Below are 22,081 nucleotides of genomic sequence, written 5' to 3' on the forward strand. Positions count from 1 at the left end.
CACTTAAGGAGCCTACTCTGATAGTCTTACCGAGACAGGTCGTCTTACCTGACAACAGATAAACAAAACTAATGCACCCCCTTTCAAGAACAATTTTTTCATTAGGTGACCTCGTTAAAAAACCCTGTTTTTTTTTTTTGCCTCAATCCCACCCTTCTCTTTAAAGCCTCAGAACTAATGTGAGCTTGTTTGCGCACTTCATCTAGCAGATCTAGGTTCACATTCCTTCCTTCATTAGACTATTCAATAACGAAGTTCTGGAACCGAGGAGAGCTCTCTTAGATCTCTATCGATATCACGACGTCTGACCCATATACCAAACTGGAGGGCGTCTCCTTAGTTATTGACTGAGGAGTGGTGTGATAAGTCCACAAAATTCGGGGAACTTCTTCTAACCAAGTTGCTTTAGCCTTTTCTAGTCTCCTCTTCAACCCTCTAAGCAAGACTCTATAGGCATACTCAACCTGGTCATTCGTGTGAGGGTGTTCTACAGAGCTAAATATCTATTTTATGTCGAGCTCTGAACATAGCTTGTGCAACTTTTTACTTGCAAACTGGGTTCTGTTGTCGGACACCAAGTGTCTAGGGATCCCAAAACGGCATACAATGTTTTTCCACACAAAATGTTGCACCTTGTGAGCAGTTATTTGTGCGACTGGCTCGACTTCGATCCACTTCGTGAAGTATTCAATGGCCACTGTGAGATACTTCATCTGATGTATTGCCAAAGGGAAAGGACCTAAGATCTTTATTCCCCAGATATGGAAAGGCCATGGGTTATAAATTGACCGCAACTCCTCGACTGGTGCGTGATGCCAATCAACATGCTTCCGACAGTGCTCACATCGTTGTGCATATTTCATGCAATCCTCCTTCATAGTCGGCCAATAGTACCCAACTCGGATGACCTTCAACGAGAGAGCTCTTCCTCCGTCATGGCTTCTACAAATGCCTTCATGGAGCTCCTCCATGATGCGAGTACACTGATCCCTACTTACACCTGTGAGGATTGCATGGGTATAACCATGACAAAACAACTTGCCATCTATGAGGGTATACTTCTTCACATTCCTCTTAACCGTCTTAGCCTTCGTAGGTTCTGCATGAAGAAAACCATCAGCTAAGTAAAACTGTTGGGGAGTTATCAAAGCCTCTAAGGTGCCGACCTGCAACACCTCTAGAGACTCACCTCCCAACCACCTATAGGTGGTCACCCTGGGAACTTTCAAGGTCTCCTGAGTCAACAATCAGTGCCCTCTTCCTTGTTCCGAGCTTACCCCAATACCTCCACGCGGTTGACCTTGGCTGGCTCCCCTTCTGCAATCCTAAGCGACTTCAAGGTCTCCTGAATGACTAACCTCTGTCGATCTCCCTTCCCCGAGCTTGCTAGTTTGGACAACAAGTCTACTCGGGAGTTTTTTTCTCTAGGGACATCGACTAACTCGAACGTAGAGAAAGTTGTTTTCACCCATGACTTGCCCAGTAACAAGTAATGAGTCACTCTTCACCAACAAACTCTGAGCACCCAACTCTTTGGCTAGCAACATCTTGACTATCAAGGCATCATACTCAACTTTGTTGTTGCTAGCTTTGAAAGCGAACCTCAAAGGTTGCTTGATTAACAACCCATTTGGCCCTTCTAGGATGACCCCAGATCCACTCCCATGTTGATTAGAGGATACATCCACCGAAAGGACCCACTGGAAATCATTAAGATCGGGCTGGGGACCTTCAGGTGACAACTTTACCATGAAATCAGCATACACCTGGCCCTTAATCAGTCCCCGGGGTTCATACTGCACATCAAACTCAAACAACTCAACTACCCATCGGACCATTCGACCTGCTATGTCGGGCTTCTGGAGGACCTTGCGAATGGGCAGATCAGTCATCACAATCACAGTGAAGCTTTGGAAATAGTGGCAGATATGCCAAACTGTGAATACCGCCAAAGCAGCCTTCTCAATGGCTTGGTATCGCATTTCTGGTCCCTGCAGTACCTTACTTACAAAGTAGACCAATTTCTGGACCTTATCTTGATCTTGCACAATGACTGAGCTGATTGATCAATCTATGACTGCAAAATAAAGGAGAATGGGTGTACCTGGAAGCGACTTACAAAGAACAGGGGAACTGGCCAAGTACTCTTTTAACTTGATGAAGGCTTCTTCACACTCACCAGTCCATGCAAAATAGTTGTTCTTCTTGAGGCACTAAAAATATGGATACCCTTTATCTCCACTAGAGGATAAGAATCGAGACAGGTGATGACTTTTTACGGCAAGTGCACCGCGTTTGTCAAAAGTAATAATTGTCCCTAAGGACGAATATCGATCCCACAAGAAACAGTGAATTATCGAGTACAATATTCGCTAAATATAACAATAAAAAGAGTTTGAAGTGATTATGTTGACACTGATCAATAAGAAAACAAACAAAGAATTAGTTGCTTCAATTGGAAAACTAGGGTTTAGGTTTCATCTCTCTCACTCTCACATATTTTGATTAACATGTTAATATTAAGTTCTTTGATTGAAATTGATGCCCGTAGAAAATTCATTTATATCGATCTCTCGCATATAAAATTCTTAAGAATGTTTCCTAAATATCGATCTCTCGCATACTTATAAAAACAACTTAGAAATCTCAATCAGACGTTAATGGCAATTAACATTTCAAGTCTATCTCTAACACTCAAATATGCTAAGTATTGATGTTTAGGTATGAACCCTAAAAATACCTCTCAGTCAGATTTAAGATTCTCAATTTGTCACGGAAAGTTAAAAGTAAAACAACAATACCAATAATCAATCAAGAACTGAATATTAATATATAAAATATCACCTCAATACATAAGAGTTTGAACATATTACTCCCAATCCCAAAGGGTAGAATTAGTCACGCATACTTCTAGCACCTTCCATTCTCCCAATTGGGTTACAATTCACTCTATGGTGTCTTCCTCTCAATCTGGCACACTAGGATTGAGCCTCTAACCCTCTATTTATCCTAGTTTTCTAGGGTTAGGTTGCTTCATGTGTCGCACTAATGGGCTAAACGATAAAACATAAAAAGGGCCCAATCTTTCTTTGCATCTTTTTCCATTTTGGGACCTTCCAGCTTTCTCTTTTTAGCTCAAATTATTCCACTTTACTTCAAATCTTCAATCCTCCCTAGAAATTTGCAATTAACACAAAATTTGGGAATAAAATGCTCTTATTCAAATAAAGCTCATAAAAAATGTAAAAAGGTATAAATTCATAAATTAAAGATTATTTTATATGTAAATTAGCAATAAATCCTCATAAGCGCCTATATTTTAATATGAAATATTACTGAAATTAGGCACTTATTAACAAGGCAACAATACGTCCAGTTAACTGCTGAACCTCTTTCACATTGACAAGAATTCTCATCCCTATAATCTCAACGCATTTGTCGGGGTTCGCCTCTATACCCCTCTCAGTTAGCAAAAATTCAAGAAACCTTGGGAAAGGACTTGTTCAGATCAGTAAAGTCGACACACGTCCTCCACTTTCCGTTGGCCTTCTGCACCAACACCACATTTGCCAACCAACACCCTTTTGCTCTTCAGGCTACTCTTTTAGCATTTTTGCGCCATCTTCTGATCAGACCTGATGGTAATTACTCCTCCTTCAAAAGAAGGCAACTTCATTTTCATGTGCTTCGTGGAGGCTACCGCACCCAACCTATTCAAAGAAGGTCTCTCCAAAAGCAAGTTATAGACTGAATAAGCATTAACAACAATGTACATTACAAAAATCGTCTGAGATGAGGTGCCATCAGAAAAAGTCGTTATCAACTCGATGTACCCCCGTACCTCCACCTGATCTCCCGCAAAGACAATCAAGCACCCATTGTACGACCTTAGTTGGTCGGGAGATAACTGTAAACTGTTGAATGTTGACCAGAACATCACGTCAACTGAGCTCCCCTGGTCAATGAGAACTCTGTGTACCTTCCTTCCCACAGTGTCAACAAAAATCATCACTGGATCATCCTTGTGAGGAACCACGTCCTCCAAGTAAAGCTCGTGAAGCAGAGAGCCGACTCTAGTGGGTGGTCGGGCCTCCTCGCCTCCAAGGACATTATTGCTCGCGCGTACTGCCTACGCTTAGAAGAAGAGCTCCCTCCTCTAGAAAATTCTCCCGATATGGTGTTCAACTCTCCATGAACCGATATCTTGTGTGCTTGGTCCTTGAGAGCAACCTCTCCCTTCGACTCTTCTTGATCGGCCTCAAGGTATTCCTTCAAGAATCCTTCCTTCAACAAATTCGCCACTTGGTGACCCAGACTTATACACTACTTCACGTCGTGCCCAAATCCTTTGTGGAATTCTCACCAGACCTCCTTTCGTGGTCCCAGATTCTTATCAGTCTTCTGAGGAAACTTCAGCTTTTCCACAACTCTTGGCACGCCTAGCAATTCCTTACAGGATACTCGAAACTTGGGTTTAAATGATAATCCCCTCTGGCCATCGCCTTGGGCACTTTTCTCCTGGCTGGGTATGGTACGTACCTCGACTTCGTTCTCTTCCCCGCTGAGGTCTCGTTAACCCTCAAAGGTCGAGCTTGGCTACTCCCCTTTGGCTTTGGCTGCCTTGAAAACGAGCTGTCACACTTTGTGGCCACAACCTCCTTCGTATTGATGTGGGCAACATCCTGTTTTCGCACCTCAGAGAATGTCTTAGCCGGATTCCTGATCAACGAATCATTGAATGGTCCTGTCGCGATCCCTTGTTTGAAAGCGGTGACCATTACAACTTCATCCTGGGTCTGGAGTCTTACCATAAGTGCCCAAAATCGACTTAGGTAATCCTTCAATGACTCCCCCTCCTTCTGCCTCACATTGAAAAGGTCATACAATACTGGAGGCTTGACCTGGTTAACAGAGAACTGTTCTCTAAACAGTCTGGTGAAATGTTCAAAAGAGGTGATGTCGCCATCGGGAAACCCACTATGTAAGAAATTATGGCTTAAACAAGAGGGGGTGAATTTTTTATAAAAGAGTTTCACAAATACTTGGTTTAAAATGAATCTTTAACAAACAACTCAATAAGCACTTAAGGAAGGCAATCAAACAATCCAAAAGAATCAGATGTCAGAATTTTACGGTTGTTTATAGCAGCATAATGATCAAACAATTAGAAAGTTTGAAAGAAAGAAAGATTTACACAATGGTTTTACACTGGTTCACTCAATCCCTGAGCTACATCTAGTTCTCAGACAATCCTCTGAGTTTCCACTAACAATTACCACAGATTACAACACACACCACAAAGAGGTGACTTGGAATCCCACAAAGCCTACTCACCCCCTTTGTAACACTTAACACCTCAAGACAGAACAACCTTTGTCTTTACAAGATTTCAACAACAAACAGTATGTAAACAAAGTACAATTACAAGACACTAAGCAAGGATAGAAAACACCTGGATTTACAGAACCAGAGATCCTATGATCAACACTTGTCACCACAGCAAAGCTTAAAAGCAATCTTGCTCTTTTTGAAAACACTTTCAAAACCAAATCTCTTTCTCAAATCTGAATTAATACTTGTTGTATTTGTTGTATGTAAATTGATTTGAACGAAAGCTTTATTTATAGCCTTTGAAAAGCAGCCGTTGTAGGCAGTTTTGAACAGCCAAATCAGTTAAAACAAGTTTTCAAAAAACTGTTATGAAAACACACATTTAACTGGTTGAAACCACAATTTAACCAGTTGAATGAGTCAAGCAGTTGCACAACTGATTCAAAAAGCAGTTTCAAAACATCCAGTCAGCTAAGTGACCAATAACCGATTATTTCGACAATGCAACCAGTTGTTTTCCCTTTGCTTAGAAGAACACTTGGTTTCTTAAAACAGTTTTGATCAAGCTTTGCATAGGCTTAAGAACTTATCTTAAACAAAGATTCTAAACATCCTAATCTAAACCCAAACTCAGAAAGCAGCACAACTTCAAGTTTCATGTGGATTTGAAACATCAAAGCTCCCATGTTCAACACATTGAACCACTGCAAGGTTGTACTTGTGAACGTGCTCATAAACATATTGCACTGAACAACGTCCGTTCCTCCAGAAACAATCATCTGGGCATTGAATTTCGCGAGATGATTTTCACGGTCTTCCACCCCTATAAAAACAATCTTAGGCATAATGTAGAGTCGTGGCATAGGCTCATTCATGATCGCTTGCAAAAATGACTTGGGACGATCCCTCAAGGGAAAATTCAACCCTCGTCAATCACGCTGTTGTAGAGTCTTGCGTAAGTCCTCTTTGGTTTTGCACAATTCTTCATTGGCTGTTCGGGAAGCCTCTATCTCTGCCATCAATTGATCCTGCAGAAGCATTTGCTCAGCTCGGGTCTCTGCCTGCAGTTTCTCCTGCTCGGCTTTAGCTTCTTGTTGAATCCATTCCTTCTCCTGCCTGTACTGTTCATTGACTTCCTGGAGAGACCTCATGGTCTCCATGAGTTGCTGTAAAGTGGGGGCTTCACTTCCTTCGGATCCAAAAGGTCACTATCTAGTGTTCCTCATCACGTTTGAAAGCTTTAAACACGAATGTGGGTGGGATCAGGTTTTATCGGGCCCCACGATGGGCGCCAAATGTTCTTGTTGGTTGACTTTCTCACCGGTTTACTCTGGTGAGAAGCTCCATTTCTGATTTGTCTCCTCTAGAATCTATTCTACGTCTTCTCGTTGCACTGGAACGTGGCTCCGTTGAAATAGAGGGGGCTTTACCTATTGATCACACTCTGATGATCAAGTCAGTGAGAGCATACAAAACAAGAGAAGTATTCAGTTTCAATCTAGTATTAAGAAACAATGTACCTTTACCTAGGGTCTCATGCCCCTTTTATAACTACTTTTGTAACAGCTTTCTCTCATGAGAATCTTATCTCTACTGAAAGCATAAAATAATAACAGAAAAACCACCTGCTAACGGGGCACCACTTATCTTCATGTGCTAACAGTAGGAAAATATTTTGTTTACGCAGTGCTTCTCTTATTTAACAACTATATCTTTTCAACCAACAACTGTATGCATGTATTTACGTAACTTAACAACCACTCACACTTATCTTTTAGGTTACGAAATATTCTACTAATATCCTTATATTAATATATAACAAGAATATTATTTTAGTTATTCTCTAACAGGTTTACCAATATAACTGGGCCAAACTCATGACCTACTGATGTGTGTTGATTTTAGATTCATTAATTTGGTGACACTTTCTTAGAATTAGGATCAAATTCTTTAAGCAATTTAGGTGGAGAGTCTAAGAAAAATTCCCACTGGACATTAACTTAACAAGTGTTAAGTAGATGTGAAGGTTCATTTCCAAAGACCAAAGGTAAAAACACAATTATAGATGGTGAATGCTTAAGACAAGATGCGGCACAACAAGGAGGCTTAAGGAAACATCAATGGAGTTCAATGTCTTCCAAATGATGAACCAAAGTCATGAACATGAGTGTCATCTCCTTACACAACAATTGAAAAGTAAAAACACAAGAACAACAAAAGAACATGGTAATGGTGCGAAAACTTAAAGAAGACAAGAACAAGGTAATGGTGCAAAAACTTAAAGAAGATAAGAACAAGATAATGAACCGATTAAAAACTCAACACAAAACAAATGAACCGATTGAATTGAACAAAGAACACAAACTACCGAAAAGAAATGAAGAACAAACACAATTAACCGAATAGAATTGAAGATTAAGGTGCGAAAATGGAAATGGAAGATGAAGCAAGAAGGACTTATGTGGTTGAAGCCATGGGAGGGAAGAACACGCCACTTGGAAGGTGATTGATCCAACATAAGTGCAAGAGTGCCGCCACTTGAGAGCTTCCCAAACACTCACAAGATGAGACAAGATTAGAGAAACAATTCTCACAACTCACACACAATTTGTGTATAGTAACTTTACTTAAAATTCAATGTAATTTTACATGAGCATGACACCTCTATTTATAGTGTGAGAGGGATGAATTTGAAGAGGGAAAATTCAAAATACTAAGTGTTTGAATTCGGCACCTTTTCCTAGTCACAAGGAAAGTGTGACTTGGTTTCTTTCTTTGGTACCTCCTAAATCTACACCTACACCTTCTTTTTATGTCACATGGAAGGTGTGACTTATCTTTGTACATTGACACCCCTTATATCTATATCTACACCTTCCTTTTATGTTCTTCTAAAAACTACTCAAAAGAAATTACAAAAAGAGACATCCATTGATGCTCATCTCCCAAAGCCTTGACTTTGCTTCTAGTAATCCTTTGAGGCATGAAGGATGTTGAGCTCTTTGGGCTTGGGCCCTCACTTGAGCTTGGGCTTCTTGGGCTTGGGCTTCTTGGGCTTGGGCCTCAGGCACCTCCTCTACTTGGTCTTCATCACCTACCCTTTGGACCCAAAAACCGAGTTGACCTACCCACGTCCGTGCATCGAGGTCCGAGCACCCGAGCACTCTGTCCAGTACACATGTACTAATTATATTCACGTTGGACCCTACCTGAACTCCTCATGTTAATATTCCCACTCCCAACACTTTCATTATTTAACCGATATTTCGGCTGCTTCTTCGTGCACCTCCATACATTTTTGCGGCATACTAAATGTAAAAACACTTTTTTGTTCTTCAATAAAAAAATAAATTAACTTTTAAAATCTCACACACCTTCTTTCTTCTTCCATTTTATCTCACCCCAAGAACCTTCATTCTTTTCTTACATTGGTTTGTCACTGATTTGAATGTCTTTCATTTTTTTTCATTTTTTAAAAACATTCCAAATTACATTATCTAGAAGACATTTTCGAATCCATAAGATATCTTTGGATATGAAAATGTTCTCCAATTTTATAAAATCTAGAAGCAATTTAAAAAAATATATATATATTTCAGATTACATAATTGAGAAGCTAATCTCAGATCCAGAAATAGTTTCCGAATTATGTAATTCGAAAGATATTATAGAAAATGGTATTTTGGATGACATAATTGAGAAATCTTTTCTAAATTTGAGAGTTGCTTATGATTAGATATATTCAAGATTACATAATTTGAAAGTTAATCTCATATCCAGAAAAGACTTTTGAACTATACAATTGAAAGCTAATCACAAATATAAAAAAAAATCTTCCTAATTATTAAGAAATTTCGTAAATTTTTTTTTTTCTTTAAATTTACTTACGTTAATATGACATTGCAAAATAATTCAAAATGGTTAACTACCATCCATGTTTTAAATAAAGTATATAGTAAGTGGTATATTATATTTTAATTATAATAATAGATAAAAAAATATTATTTAAAATTATATTATATTTTTAGTTAAATGTATAGTTTTAAATTTCTTATTTAGTTATTATTATAAATTAAGTTATTTAAATAATCATTTTATACGTCTAAAAGTTATAACAATAAAGTATTTATATATATATATATAATCTAAGTAAATATACAAAGTAAATGTGACTAAATTATGAATAAGTTAATTATATATTTATTAAACTAGTTTAATTAAATTTTGTTGTGAAAAGAAGAAAAGATCTATGGCTAGAAATGATAGCAGAAGACAGCTTCATAAAATGAGTTTTCACAGATTGTTGAAACTAAATTTGATCTGCAGAGAGTCCATGGTCCATCAAGGTTCCACAACAATACTAGCTATTCTTCAAACACTACAAACATTAAAAAAATATACATAAAAATTAAAATTTAGAGAACAAATCAATAATAATATAATGTTAAAATTGAATTACACTAACATATGAAATTCAATTCAACTCATATTAAAATTAAATAATTTGATTTTATAGTTAAAATTATTAAAGTCTAACTTTCTCACAAATTTAAAGAGAATTATCTTCACTTATATATTATAAATTATATATTATAAATTGATTTAATTTATATATTATATATGGTTCTAAAAAATTACATAAATATTATTTATTTATTTTTTATTTTTATAATAAATATATTCAAAATAATTAATTATAAATATAGAAAATTAAAATAAATTTCGTAAGTTTTTACAGTAATAGATTGGAATACTTAAGTTTTACTAACTATAATTTGTATTTATTACATTTCAAGAAAAAAATATCATGTTATAAAAAAAAGTTGTAGCAAATAATTCCATAATTAATATATAATATTTTCTTGAAACAATTCCTGCAGGAAATGAAACTGATTTGCAGCAACTCCTGCAGGAAATGAAACTGATTTGCAAGCCTTACTTGACTTCAAGAGTAGGATAGTAGAAGATCCATTCAAAATTTTGAGCTCTTGGAAGTTGGAATGACTCCGTCCGTCAATGCAGTTGGAAAGGAATCACATGCAACATCTCCAATGGAAGGATCATGGACCTTAGCCTTGAGCAACTGAGACTAGGAGGCACTCTTACACCATTCATAGAAAACCTCACATTCCTCAACAGACTAAGCTTGTTAAACAATAGCTTCCATGGTGAATTTCCTCATGAGGTGGGTCGTTTACTGATGTGATTCCAATAGCCACATAGAACAAGATTCTTGACACTTTGAGGAATCACCTTGAGCTGGAAAATGTAGAGGCACTTTCTTAGAAGTTGGATCATGGTTCTAAAATCAAGAACTCACCAATAACAAGTACCAAATCCCAAACTCATTTGGATGAACCAAATATTGTCAAATTGAATCAACAAAGGAGAATGAAAAGAAGAGACCGAACAGAATTGAATTAAAAACAAAAGTACCGAACAGAATTAAGAAGCAAACAGAAAATAGGTGCTGGAAAATTAAAGGAACCAAAACAAAAACAACTCAAAACTCAAGGCTACATGAACAAATTGAAGAAGAAGAAAGGAAGGAGAAGAGAATGCTCATGAAGATGGAGGAATGGTTGAATGATCACGCCACTAGAAGAATGGATGCTCCTAGATGAGTGTGCAAGCCGCCACTTGAGGAAACCATGGTCCTTCAAGATAAGACTAGAGTAGAAGCTCAAAAGCTCTCCAAATGCTCACTCCAATTTTGAGTATAGTTTCTTTAGATAAAATCAAATCTGAATTTTACAAAGGAAGCACCTCTATTTATAGCCTAAGGTGCTGAAAAATAGGTGGGAAATTTCAAATAAACTCATTTGAAATTCCCACCAAAAACAAGTCACATGGGAGGTGTGACCTTTTTCTACTATGACACCTCCCAAAAACTACACCTACACCTATCTACTAATACACCCCCCTAAAGGTCCTATTTAAAACCTAAAAGATGCTATAACAAAAGAGGTTTCTAAGGTTTCCCTCTAAGCACCTTCAACTAAAGACACTACAAAAAGAGAAAATAAATGTCCTCTTGCTCCCAAGGCTTTGAACATGCTTCTTGTAATCCTTTGAGGTGGACTTTGACCTCCATGGGCATCCTCCATTTGTGCCTCCACCTCTTCTTGAGCTTGATGAGTGGCCTCCATGTTCTCTTGGGCTTGATCTCCATCATACTCCCCGAGTTGGAGAGAATTCGACCACGAATTCTGGAGACCTACAGAAAAAGGAGTTAGATCGCTGACATTAAAAGTATGACTACCTAAGAATGTATCAGGCATATCTAACTCATAAGCATTGTCATTAATCCTCTTGAGGACTTGGAAAGGTCCATCCCCTCGAGGCATTAGTTTGGACTTCCTTTGAGTAGAAAAACGATCCTTCCTCAAGTGAAGCCAAACCCAATCGCCCTCATCAAACAACAATGCTTTTCTCCTCTTATTGGCAAGTTCAGCATACTTGCCAACCTTCTTCTCAATTCTCTTCTTGATGTCTTTATGCAAAGTTTTCACAAAAGAAGCCTTTTCATCCCCATCTTTGCACAAGACATCGTCAAGAAGGGGAATAGGAAGAAGATCAAGAGGTGTTAGGGGATTAAACCCATAGACCACCTCAAAAGGAGAATGGGAGGTGGTAGAATTTACTACTCGGTTATATGCAAACTCAACATGGGGTAGTAAATTCTCCCACACTCTAGGATTCCCCGAAATAAAGCATCTCAATAGTTGTCCCAAAGTTCTATTTACCACCTCGGTTTGACCATCGGTTTGTGGGTGGCAAGTGGTAGAAAATAAAAGCTTAGTTCCAAGCTTGCCCCACAAGGTCTTCCAAAAGTGACTCAAGAACTTAGGATCTCTATCGGACACTATAGACCTAGGAATCCCATGCAAGCGAACCACTTCTTGGAAGAAGAGGTTTGCAATGTGGCATGCATCATCCACTTTGTGGCAAGGAATAAAGTGAGCCATTTTTGAAAAACGATCCACTACCACAAAAATGGAGTCCTTTCCCTTTGATGTCTTGGGTAAGCCTAAGATGAAATCCATAGATATATCTACCCAAGGCATTGAAGGGATAGGAAGAGGAGTATAAAGACCATGAGGATGCATTTTAGATTTAGCTTTGCGGCAAGCTATGCATTTATCACACAAACTATGAACATGTTTATGCATATGAGGCCAAAAGAAATGTTCATGCAACACATCCAAAGTTTTAGCAACCCCAAAATGTCCCATTAAGCCCCCCTCATGAGCTTCTCTAACAAGAGATAATCTAATAGAGCATTGGGGAACACAAAGACGTTTTCCTTTAAAAAGAAAGCCATCTTGAATAAAAAAATCTTTGTGTCCTCCCTTAAGACACTCTTGATAGAGGAGAGAAAAATCAAGGTCATCATGATAAAGTTCCTTAATGTGATCAAAACCAAGATATTGAGAGGTTAAAAGATTTAGCAAGGTGTATCTTCTAGAAAGAGCATCCGCCACAATATTTATTTTGCCTTGCTTGTGTTTGATCACATAAGGAAATTGCTCAATGAATTCCACCCACTTAGCATGCCTCTTGTTAAGTTTGTTTTGGCTTTTCAAATATTTAAGAGATTCATGATCACTATGTATCACAAACTCTTTGGGAAAAAGATAGTGTTGCCAAGTAAACAAAGCCCTAACAAGTGCATATAATTCCTTATCATAGGTGGAATAGTTGAGATGACTTCCCTTCAATTTCTCACTAAAATAGGCTATGGGGTGGCCCTCTTGAAGGAGAACAGCCCCAATACCTATGCTTGAAGCATCACACTCAATCTCAAATGTCTTAGTGAAATTAGGAAGGGCCAAGATGGGAGCATTAGTCAATTTTTCTTTCAAAGTATCAAAAGCATTTTGTTGTGCTTCTCCCCAATGAAAGACCACATCCTTTTTCACTATGTCATTGAGTGGTGCGGCAATGGTACCAAAGTTTGGGACAAATCTTCTATAGAAAGAAGCAAGCCCATGAAAACTTCGGACCTCATTCAAAGATTTCGGTGTAGGCCACTTTTGAATGGCCACCACCTTGGTTTTGTCCACATGGACCCCTTTACAACTCACAACAAACCCTAGGAATTCTATATGATCAAGAGCAAACATACATTTAGCAAGGTTAGCATACAAATGTTCCTTCCTAAGGGTTTCCAAAACTTGCCTAACATGCAACCTATGGTCATTCAAAGATAAGCTATAAATGAGAATGTCATCAAAGTAAACCACAACAAACTTACCAATGAAAGGTCTAAGAACATGATGCATGAGGCGCATGAAGGTACTTGGTGCATTAGTTAAACCAAAAGGCATAACTAACCACTCATATAAACCAAAGTTGGTCTTAAAAGCCGTCTTCCATTCATCACCCGGTTTGATACGGATTTGATTGTAGCCGCTTTTAAGATCAATCTTTGAAAAGATTTTTGAACCATGTAATTCATCCAACAAATCATCTAATCTAGGTATGGGATGCCTATACTTAATGGTTATGTTATTTATGGCCCTACAATCCGAACACATTCGCCATGTGCCATCCTTTTTTGGCACTAAGATGATAGGCATAGCACAAGGACTCATGCTATCTTGCACCCACCCTTTTTCAATCAAAGCCTCAACTTGTTGGCGAATTTCCTTGGTTTCACTTGGATTGGTCCTATATGCGGGACGATTTGGTAAAGAAGAGCCCGGTATCAAATCAATTTGGTGCTCAATCCCTCTCAAAGGTGGAAGGCCATTTGGAGGATCTTGAAACACATCTTTGAACTCTTCTACCAAATTTTCCAAGCAATGAGGACTATCAACAAGTGTTTCTATGCTAAGAGTTCTAGGGATGGCTAAAAAAAGAGGATGATGAGCCACTATTTCCCTTTCAATGTCACGCCTAGACACAAGGAGTGTAGGCTTAGAACTCTTATCTTTTTTATCTTTTTCACTCTCCCTCTTTTTCTTCATGATAACTTGGTCCTCATGGACTTCTCTTGGAGAGAGAGATTTTAAAGTAACCTTGTGACCATGGAATTCAAAAGATAATTTGTTGGTAAAGCCATCATGTAAAACTTTTCTATCAAATTGCCAAGGCCTTCCCAAAAGAACATGAGTGGCTTCCATGGGCACAACATCACATAATACCTCATCTTTGTATTTTCCAATGGAGAAATGGATGAGGACTTGTTTATTAACAATTATTTCTCCTACTTCACTAAGCCATTGTAATTTGTAGGGCTTTGTATGAGAGATAGTAGGCAATCCAAGCTTATCTACTACTCTTGTACTAGCCACATTTGCACAACTACCCCCATCCACTATCAAGGAACAAATGTTGTTTTGAATAAGACATCTTGTATGGAAAATATTTTCCCTTTGACTTTCATCAAAAGGTTGTGAAACTTGTCCAAGAAGTCTTCTCACAACTAACAAGTCCCCTTCAAGTGGACATTCACTCTCTTCCTCACTAGATGCATGAGAATGCAATGAATGTTTTGAAGAATCCGAATCATGCTCACTAACTACAATGCCCTCATGCATGTACATACTTCGTTTTGAAGGACAATTTGCAGCAATATGACCATAACCCATACATTTAAAGCATTTAGTGTTAGATGTTCTAGTGGGAGACTTAGGTCTAGATGTTGATGGCTTAGATTCCTTGGGTTTGAAAGAAGAATCTTTGGAAGGATGTTTTGAAAAAGAAGTTTTGTTTCTCCAAGACTTGGAGTAGTATCCATTATTGGAAGCATTTTTAAAAGAGTTTTTCTTAGCAAGTTGGGCTTCCACCTTCATTGCAAGATGAACTAAAGAGCCCAATGATGAATACTCTTGTAACTCAACAATGTCTTGGATATCCTTCCTAAGACCACTCACAAACCTAGCAACCATGGCTTCTTCACTTTCTTCTAATTCAATTTTAAGCACAAGCGTCTCAAGCTCCTTATAATATTCATCCACATTTAGCGTGCCTTGTTGAAACCGTTGGAGTCTCAACATGAGGTCTTTCCTAAAATGTGGGGGCACAAACCTAGCGCGCATATGATCCTTTAAAGAGTTCCAAGAGTCCACGGGAGGACCCTTGTGATAGATAATGTCCTTTACAATCCCATGCCACCATTTCATGGCATAATCACTAAACTCTAGGGTGGCTAGCTTGAGCTTATGCTCATCTTGGATCTCATGGATCTCAAAAATTTGTTCACACTTAGCCTCCCAATCTAAATACACATTTGGATCACTAGAACCATTAAAACAAGGTAGTTTGACCGAAGGAAGCTTGGACTTTGCATCATGGTAGAAGCCATTGCCGTAGTGAATTCTTTCCCCTTGGTGATGATGTCTTTGTCCATGGACTTGGGGTGGAGGTCTCCTTCTCCTATGCTCATCTTCACGGCCAACATCATTTGAAGAAGCTCTTGAAGATGGTCTATGAGAATGATGTCCATCATGGATAGAAGGAGATGGTCTAGTTTGTTTGACCTCCATCTTTTGCAATTTCTCTTCCAACCTTCTAATTGTTCTTTGAGCTTCATGTAATTCACCAAGAATTGAAGCTTTGGAAGGAGAATTCTGCTTAGAGGATGCATCACTTGAAGATCCAGCCATTTGTAATTAAAAAACAGCAAACACACAAAACAGCAAACAAGTTAAAAATTAGCAAAAACAGTGAGCTTTCCAATTGAAACTGCCGAAGTGAATTTAAGGCTGAAAAGATATCACTCTCAAAGAAATAATGTTCTTGCACCAATCTGATCTTGAGGCCTTGGAATCCTCAAATGAAATATGTCAAAGCAAGCACACCAATCTTAAGAGCAAACCACCACAAAACCAATGAAACAATAAAGACAAACAAGAAAAGGTATAAGCAAGGAAAGGTAATTGCAAAAGGAAAACTATGTGTAAGACAAACTCAAAGAGTAAGAATGAAAGACAATCAAGAAAATAAAGAACTCAATGAGAAAAGTAGGCACACAAAAGAATACCTAAGGAAAAGCACTAGAGTAGATGAAGAAAACAAAAAAAATTTAGCTACTGGAAATTTTTTTTTAATGCAAACTGTGTTTGATATTCACTGATTTAACTGGAACGTTGTAGAGCGAACTGGATTATGAAATTTATACCACAGAAACTTCAAGATGTTAACTCAAAAATGGCACTGGAATCAATTAAAAACAGTAAGCCAATTGAGAGAAATAAATTTTTTAAAATCACTACCAGATTACCGTATTTTTTTCGGCAGGAATGTACACTTTTTTTATTTTATTTATCATTTTTTGTGTACTTCATATTTTTGAATGATTCTTTTTTCTATTCTTTTCTAACACTTTCAATATCTCAAATCCAGAATTTCAGAATTTTACAGTACGTAAATCAATTGCAATAAGGAAAAACAGTAAGCACTTTTTTCAGAAACAGAGGAATCCTAATAGGAATAAAAAAACAGGATGATGAACTAGCAAAAACATAATAGAAAATGATGTATTGGAACTTGTATAGGTCTAGAATACAAGTATGAACTCAATGCTAAAAAGAAAATGCTCAAAGGATCAACATCAATTCAGAAAAAAATATATGACACCAAAGCAAGAAACAATCAAAACAATAAAAGTACTACTAGAAGTAATGACATATATGGAATAACATGACTAAGACAAAACTTAACAAGATTCAAAAATTAAAAGACACAACACAAATTGTAACAAGTGGAAGGAAGCTTAAGGTAAACTCTAGGAAGGATAATGCCATTCCAAAAGAGCAACCATACTCATAAGAATTATGAGTGCCATAAACCTTTCCACAAACACTTGGAGCAAAAGAAAAACAGCAAGAATACTCAATTAAAATTCTAAAACAGAAACTTAAATTGCAAGAAAAATTAAAGAGCTCTTGAAATAAAGTGCACACAACTCAACAATTAAACAAGAATGAACCTAAGACTCATGATACCACATGATGTGATTCCAATAGCCACATAGAACAAGATTCTTGACACTTTGAGGAATCACCTTGAGCTGGAAAATGTAGAGGCACTTTCTTAGAAGTTGGATCATGGTTCTAAAATCAAGAACTCACCAATAACAAGTACCAAATCCCAAACTCATTTGGATGAACCAAATATTGTCAAATTGAATCAACAAAGGAGAATGAAAAGAAGAGACCGAACAGAATTGAATTAAAAACAAAAGTACCGAACAGAATTAAGAAGCAAACAGAAAATAGGTGCTGGAAAATTAAAGGAACCAAAACAAAAACAACTCAAAACTCAAGGCTACATGAACAAATTGAAGAAGAAGAAAGGAAGGAGAAGAGAATGCTCATGAAGATGGAGGAATGGTTGAATGATCACGCCACTAGAAGAATGGATGCTCCTAGATGAGTGTGCAAGCCGCCACTTGAGGAAACCATGGTCCTTCAAGATAAGACTAGAGTAGAAGCTCAAAAGCTCTCCAAATGCTCACTCCAATTTTGAGTATAGTTTCTTTAGATAAAATCAAATCTGAATTTTACAAAGGAAGCACCTCTATTTATAGCCTAAGGTGCTGAAAAATAGGTGGGAAATTTCAAATAAACTCATTTGAAATTCCCACCAAAAACAAGTCACATGGGAGGTGTGACCTTTTTCTACTATGACACCTCCCAAAAACTACACCTACACCTATCTACTAATACACCCCCCTAAAGGTCCTATTTAAAACCTAAAAGATGCTATAACAAAAGAGGTTTCTAAGGTTTCCCTCTAAGCACCTTCAACTAAAGACACTACAAAAAGAGAAAATAAATGTCCTCTTGCTCCCAAGGCTTTGAACATGCTTCTTGTAATCCTTTGAGGTGGACTTTGACCTCCATGGGCATCCTCCATTTGTGCCTCCACCTCTTCTTGAGCTTGATGAGTGGCCTCCATGTTCTCTTGGGCTTGATCTCCATCATTTACTCTACCTGCAACATCCAAACTTCAGCTATAATAACTTTGGTGGGAGTATTCCAAGTAATCTCAGTCACTGCATAAAACTGAAAGTACTAGCTGCAGGAGCTAACAATCTTACAAGAACAATCCCAACTTGGATTAGAAACCTTTCTTCTTTGTCTCAAATTAGCTTTGGGTTAAACAACTTCATTGGAAGCATACCACACGAGATAGACCTTTTATCAAGCTTGACATATCTGGTGCTATATGGGAATTACTTGTCTGGCTCAGTTCCTTCTTCAATCTACAACAAATCTTCATTATACTATTTCACTTTTACTCAAAACCATCTTCATGGGAACTTACCAGATGATGTTGGAATTACTCTTCCTACATTCAAGTATTTGTTGGTGCGGCCAACAATCTCACAGGATTTGTCCCTGCATCATTGTTAAATGCTTCAAAACTAGAGATTCTTGATTTCTCCTTGAATGGTCTCACTGGAGCACTGCCAACGAACTTAGGGGTCTTGAACAGGTTAACTAGACTTAGCTTTGAACACAGCAGACTGGGAACTGGGAAAACAGATGATGTTAGCTCACTGTTCTACAAGTTTTACGTCTAGGAGTAAATAATTTTGGTGGAGTATTGCCTAAGGCAATTGCTAATTTCTCAAGCCAAATGAACACATTTGCCCTTAATTCCAATGGAATACATGGAAACATACCTGTTGGAATTGGCAATCTTGATAACCTGGCCCTCATAGCTTTGGAAGGAAACCGTCTAACTGGTAGTCTTCGCATTGGGTAGGCTGAAAAATCTGAGAGAATTGTATCTGAATGTCAACAAATTTTCAGGTAGAATCCCATCCTCCTTTGGAAATTTGTCTGTATTAATAAAACTCTTTCTAGAGGAGAACAACTTTGAGGGAAGAACCCTTATAGTCTTGGAAACTGCCAAAATTTATTGGTACTCAGCCTTTATAGCAACAAACTCAGTGTCTGAGAACAACTTTTCTGGAGTCATTCCATCTTCTCTTGGCAGTTGCATTAGCTTGGAAAAGTTGCATTTGGAGGGAAATTCTTTTGATGGAAACATCCCCCAAACTTTAAAGAATTTGAGAGGTTCAGTTGACATAGATCTTTCACGAAATAACTTGTCTGGTAAGATTCCTGAGTTTCTTGGGGAGTTCACTGAGCTCAAGCATCTAAATCTTTCATATAATAATTTTGAAGGTGAAATACTGAAGAACGGAATATTAAAAAATGCTACTTCCCTTTCATTATATGGCAACAACAAGCTATGAGGGGGTGTCCCAAAACTAAATTTCCCTGCATGCACTGTCAGGAAAAGGGATTTGGAATTGAAAATTTCTTACTCAGAAATTACCACATACACAGAACAAGGCACAAAAGTATAAATGGAAGATCAATAAAGAATGCATACACGCAACTAACCTTATGAATTGAAGACCACTACTGTGATGAGTTCATAAAAAAATTAAAAAAAATGTGATGGTCTAAGGAAACCAGGCTCATTAGGCATACAGGGCAGAGATTGCAGCAGCCTGTTATCCCTCCACTGTCGGGAGAGGGAAGTTTTCGCTGCTCTGTGAATCCAGCCTCACGCTGTGCCCTCCATTTTAGGAACCAAGAAACCCAAGCCTTCGCTCAGGTCCCATGGTTCAACTCTCAACTTGGAGTGGGCAGGCCTGCATTTTGCAATCAAAGCCCAACCAAATGAAACCATAGTTCTATCCCACCACCATATTGCCCTCACATGAGTCACAAGTTGGCGTTACCCAACTCGGCGAGCTGACATTCTTGTCAGATGCTTATAAAGATTTGACTTATTTATATTTTGCTCAATGTGGGACTTGCAAATTAGAGGCAGAACATTTTCTTAGATTACATCCTTTTATCTGCCAAACTACAATAATATAATGTTTTGATATAGAGGATAGATTATGTCTTCTTAAATCCAGTTATTCTATTTAAAGGAAGAACATTATTCTTTATATTTTCTAATATTTGTTTCTTTAAATAAAATTATACAAATCTGTGAAAATATACAAATTTAATTGGTTTTCTTAAAATCATTAATCATATTCATTATTTTCTCATTAGTTATCATTAATGTGTTTTTTTTTAATAAAATTATTTTTTGATTGAATTTTTTACTAATGTCTTTACAAGATTTGAACAAAGAAAAAATATTTCATAAAAAATACAACTTTTTTTCTTCATAAAAAATAACTATAAAATACATTCACTCAAAGTTTTTAATATTGACAAATAAATAAAAATATTTTACAAATTATCATACTTTCTAAATAATTTTATGTTAACCACATAGATTACTCTTAGAAAACTATAATTTCTCAACCTTTAACATGGTATAGTTGAGCTTGAAATTTAAATAAGTAAAGTTGTAATTACTATTTTTAATGTATATGATTTGTTTTTCATAAACTTTGTTAGATAAGCATCTTCGCCTACTCAATTCGAAGTTGAAGATTGTGTGACATCTAAGTTTCTAGCGATCAATTATTACACATAATTTGAGACGTCATCATCACTTTGTGAGCATTATATCCAAAAGATGAGCGAATTAAGAGAATCGATCCCTAGACGACCAAGTGGTGAGTTAAGTGAAATCAAGATTCACAACTTATATCTGAAATTTAATTTGTTTTTACTGTTACTTGGAAATTTTGGACAATTCCAAATTTTATTCAAGACAAAATCATCTATAAAAGCAACAACATAAGAAGGAGGGAATAATTTTTTCTGGACTAAAAATCATACCACATTAAACACTCTCATTAATCTAGGAAGAAATTGTTTCTCACACAATATTATTTACCCAAACCATTTCTAATCAATCTTACATAAGTGAGATTTTGATTCTTTACTTATGCCGCTGTATACTAGTATATATCTTATCAATATATTACTATGACATAATAAACCAAACATCTAATGTAACTTTTAGCCTATTTAGTGAGATAAAAAAAAAAACAAATGTTCTATTAATGAGACCATATATATAGAGATCAAGCTTAGAAAAGAGATGATAAAAACTTCGAAAGAGGAGAGACCCATTAAAAAGTTCTTTCAATAAATATGACACAGAAAAAAAAAATCTTTATATATAATAAGTAATGTTTTATTTACTCATTGAATACAAACTTTCATTTAAATGAATTTTCCAACAATGTATGAATATCATTTGAGAAAATTAAAAGAATTTTTCTATTATTAATTCATTTAATTCTTTTATGTTTATTACTTTAGCTTTTAGTTTTTATATATAAGTTCTAGTAAATATATGTTATTTTTAAATAAAATAAGGCAAAGAACGTCACTTTATTAAAAACATTAGAAATATTTATTCGAAAACATATAGGGAAGATAAATGTTCATTTAAAAATTAGAACGAAATGTGGTTATCATTTTATTAAATATATGAAGAAGATATACTTTATTTTTAAACTAGATTGTGTGAGTGTTATTTAAAATAGGGAAGTATAATTTTCTTTATTTTTGTCAACTTCCTTTTATTTTTTTAATCATAAAATATGTGAATTAAGTAAGATTTTTGGTTCAAGACTTTCACTTTTTTTTTAAATAACTTGCTTTATTAATTTTATTATTTATTTATCTCATTTATTTTTGTTTTTTTTTATCAACAATGAATAATGAATTAAACATTTTTATCTCATTTATCTCATTTATTTTTGTTACTAATAAACATTTCAATCAAACACAAAAATGCTAATAATTTTCTATTCAATTACTAGGAAAATAATTAATAAATATATAGTGATGATTTTAAT

At 36.5% G+C, this 22,081-nt stretch overlaps 1 protein-coding gene, 1 long non-coding RNA gene and 1 other non-coding gene across 3 annotated transcripts; all 3 read right to left on the bottom strand.

Moving 5' to 3' along the window:
* Window positions 1-503: 503 nt before the first annotated feature.
* LOC137824543 (uncharacterized) lies at window positions 504-1,982 on the bottom strand. The gene is made up of 2 exons (XM_068630207.2): window positions 1,469-1,982; window positions 504-1,099 (listed from the first exon to the last, which is right to left on the bottom strand). The coding sequence occupies exons 1-2, from the start codon at window positions 1,980-1,982 to the stop codon at window positions 504-506; spliced, it is 1,110 nt and encodes a 369-aa protein (XP_068486308.2).
* Window positions 1,983-17,982: 16,000 nt separating this feature from the next.
* On the bottom strand, window positions 17,983-20,049 carry LOC150025403 (uncharacterized). The gene is made up of 4 exons (XR_016514529.1): window positions 19,701-20,049; window positions 18,971-19,583; window positions 18,383-18,818; window positions 17,983-18,275 (listed from the first exon to the last, which is right to left on the bottom strand). It is a non-coding gene; the product is annotated as an uncharacterized LOC150025403 (long non-coding RNA).
* On the bottom strand, window positions 19,751-20,054 carry LOC150025404 (signal recognition particle RNA). Its single transcript, XR_016515259.1, has one exon.
* Window positions 20,055-22,081: the final 2,027 nt, after the last annotated feature.

Source organism: Phaseolus vulgaris, chromosome 8 (genome assembly GCF_051622355.1).
Source record: "Phaseolus vulgaris cultivar YP4 chromosome 8, ASM5162235v1, whole genome shotgun sequence".
Classification (NCBI taxonomy): domain Eukaryota; kingdom Viridiplantae; phylum Streptophyta; class Magnoliopsida; order Fabales; family Fabaceae; genus Phaseolus; species Phaseolus vulgaris.

Bases quoted from the DNA above. Each gene is read 5' to 3' on its own strand.
- LOC137824543 (XM_068630207.2), bottom strand. From the start codon at position 1,982: ATGCGATACCAAGCCATTGAGAAGGCTGCTTTGGCGGTATTCACAGTT. The intron at 1,100-1,468 runs GTGAAAACAACT...TTCTTCATGCAG, and splicing joins TGTTACTGGGCAAGTCATGG to AACCTACGAAGGCTAAGACG.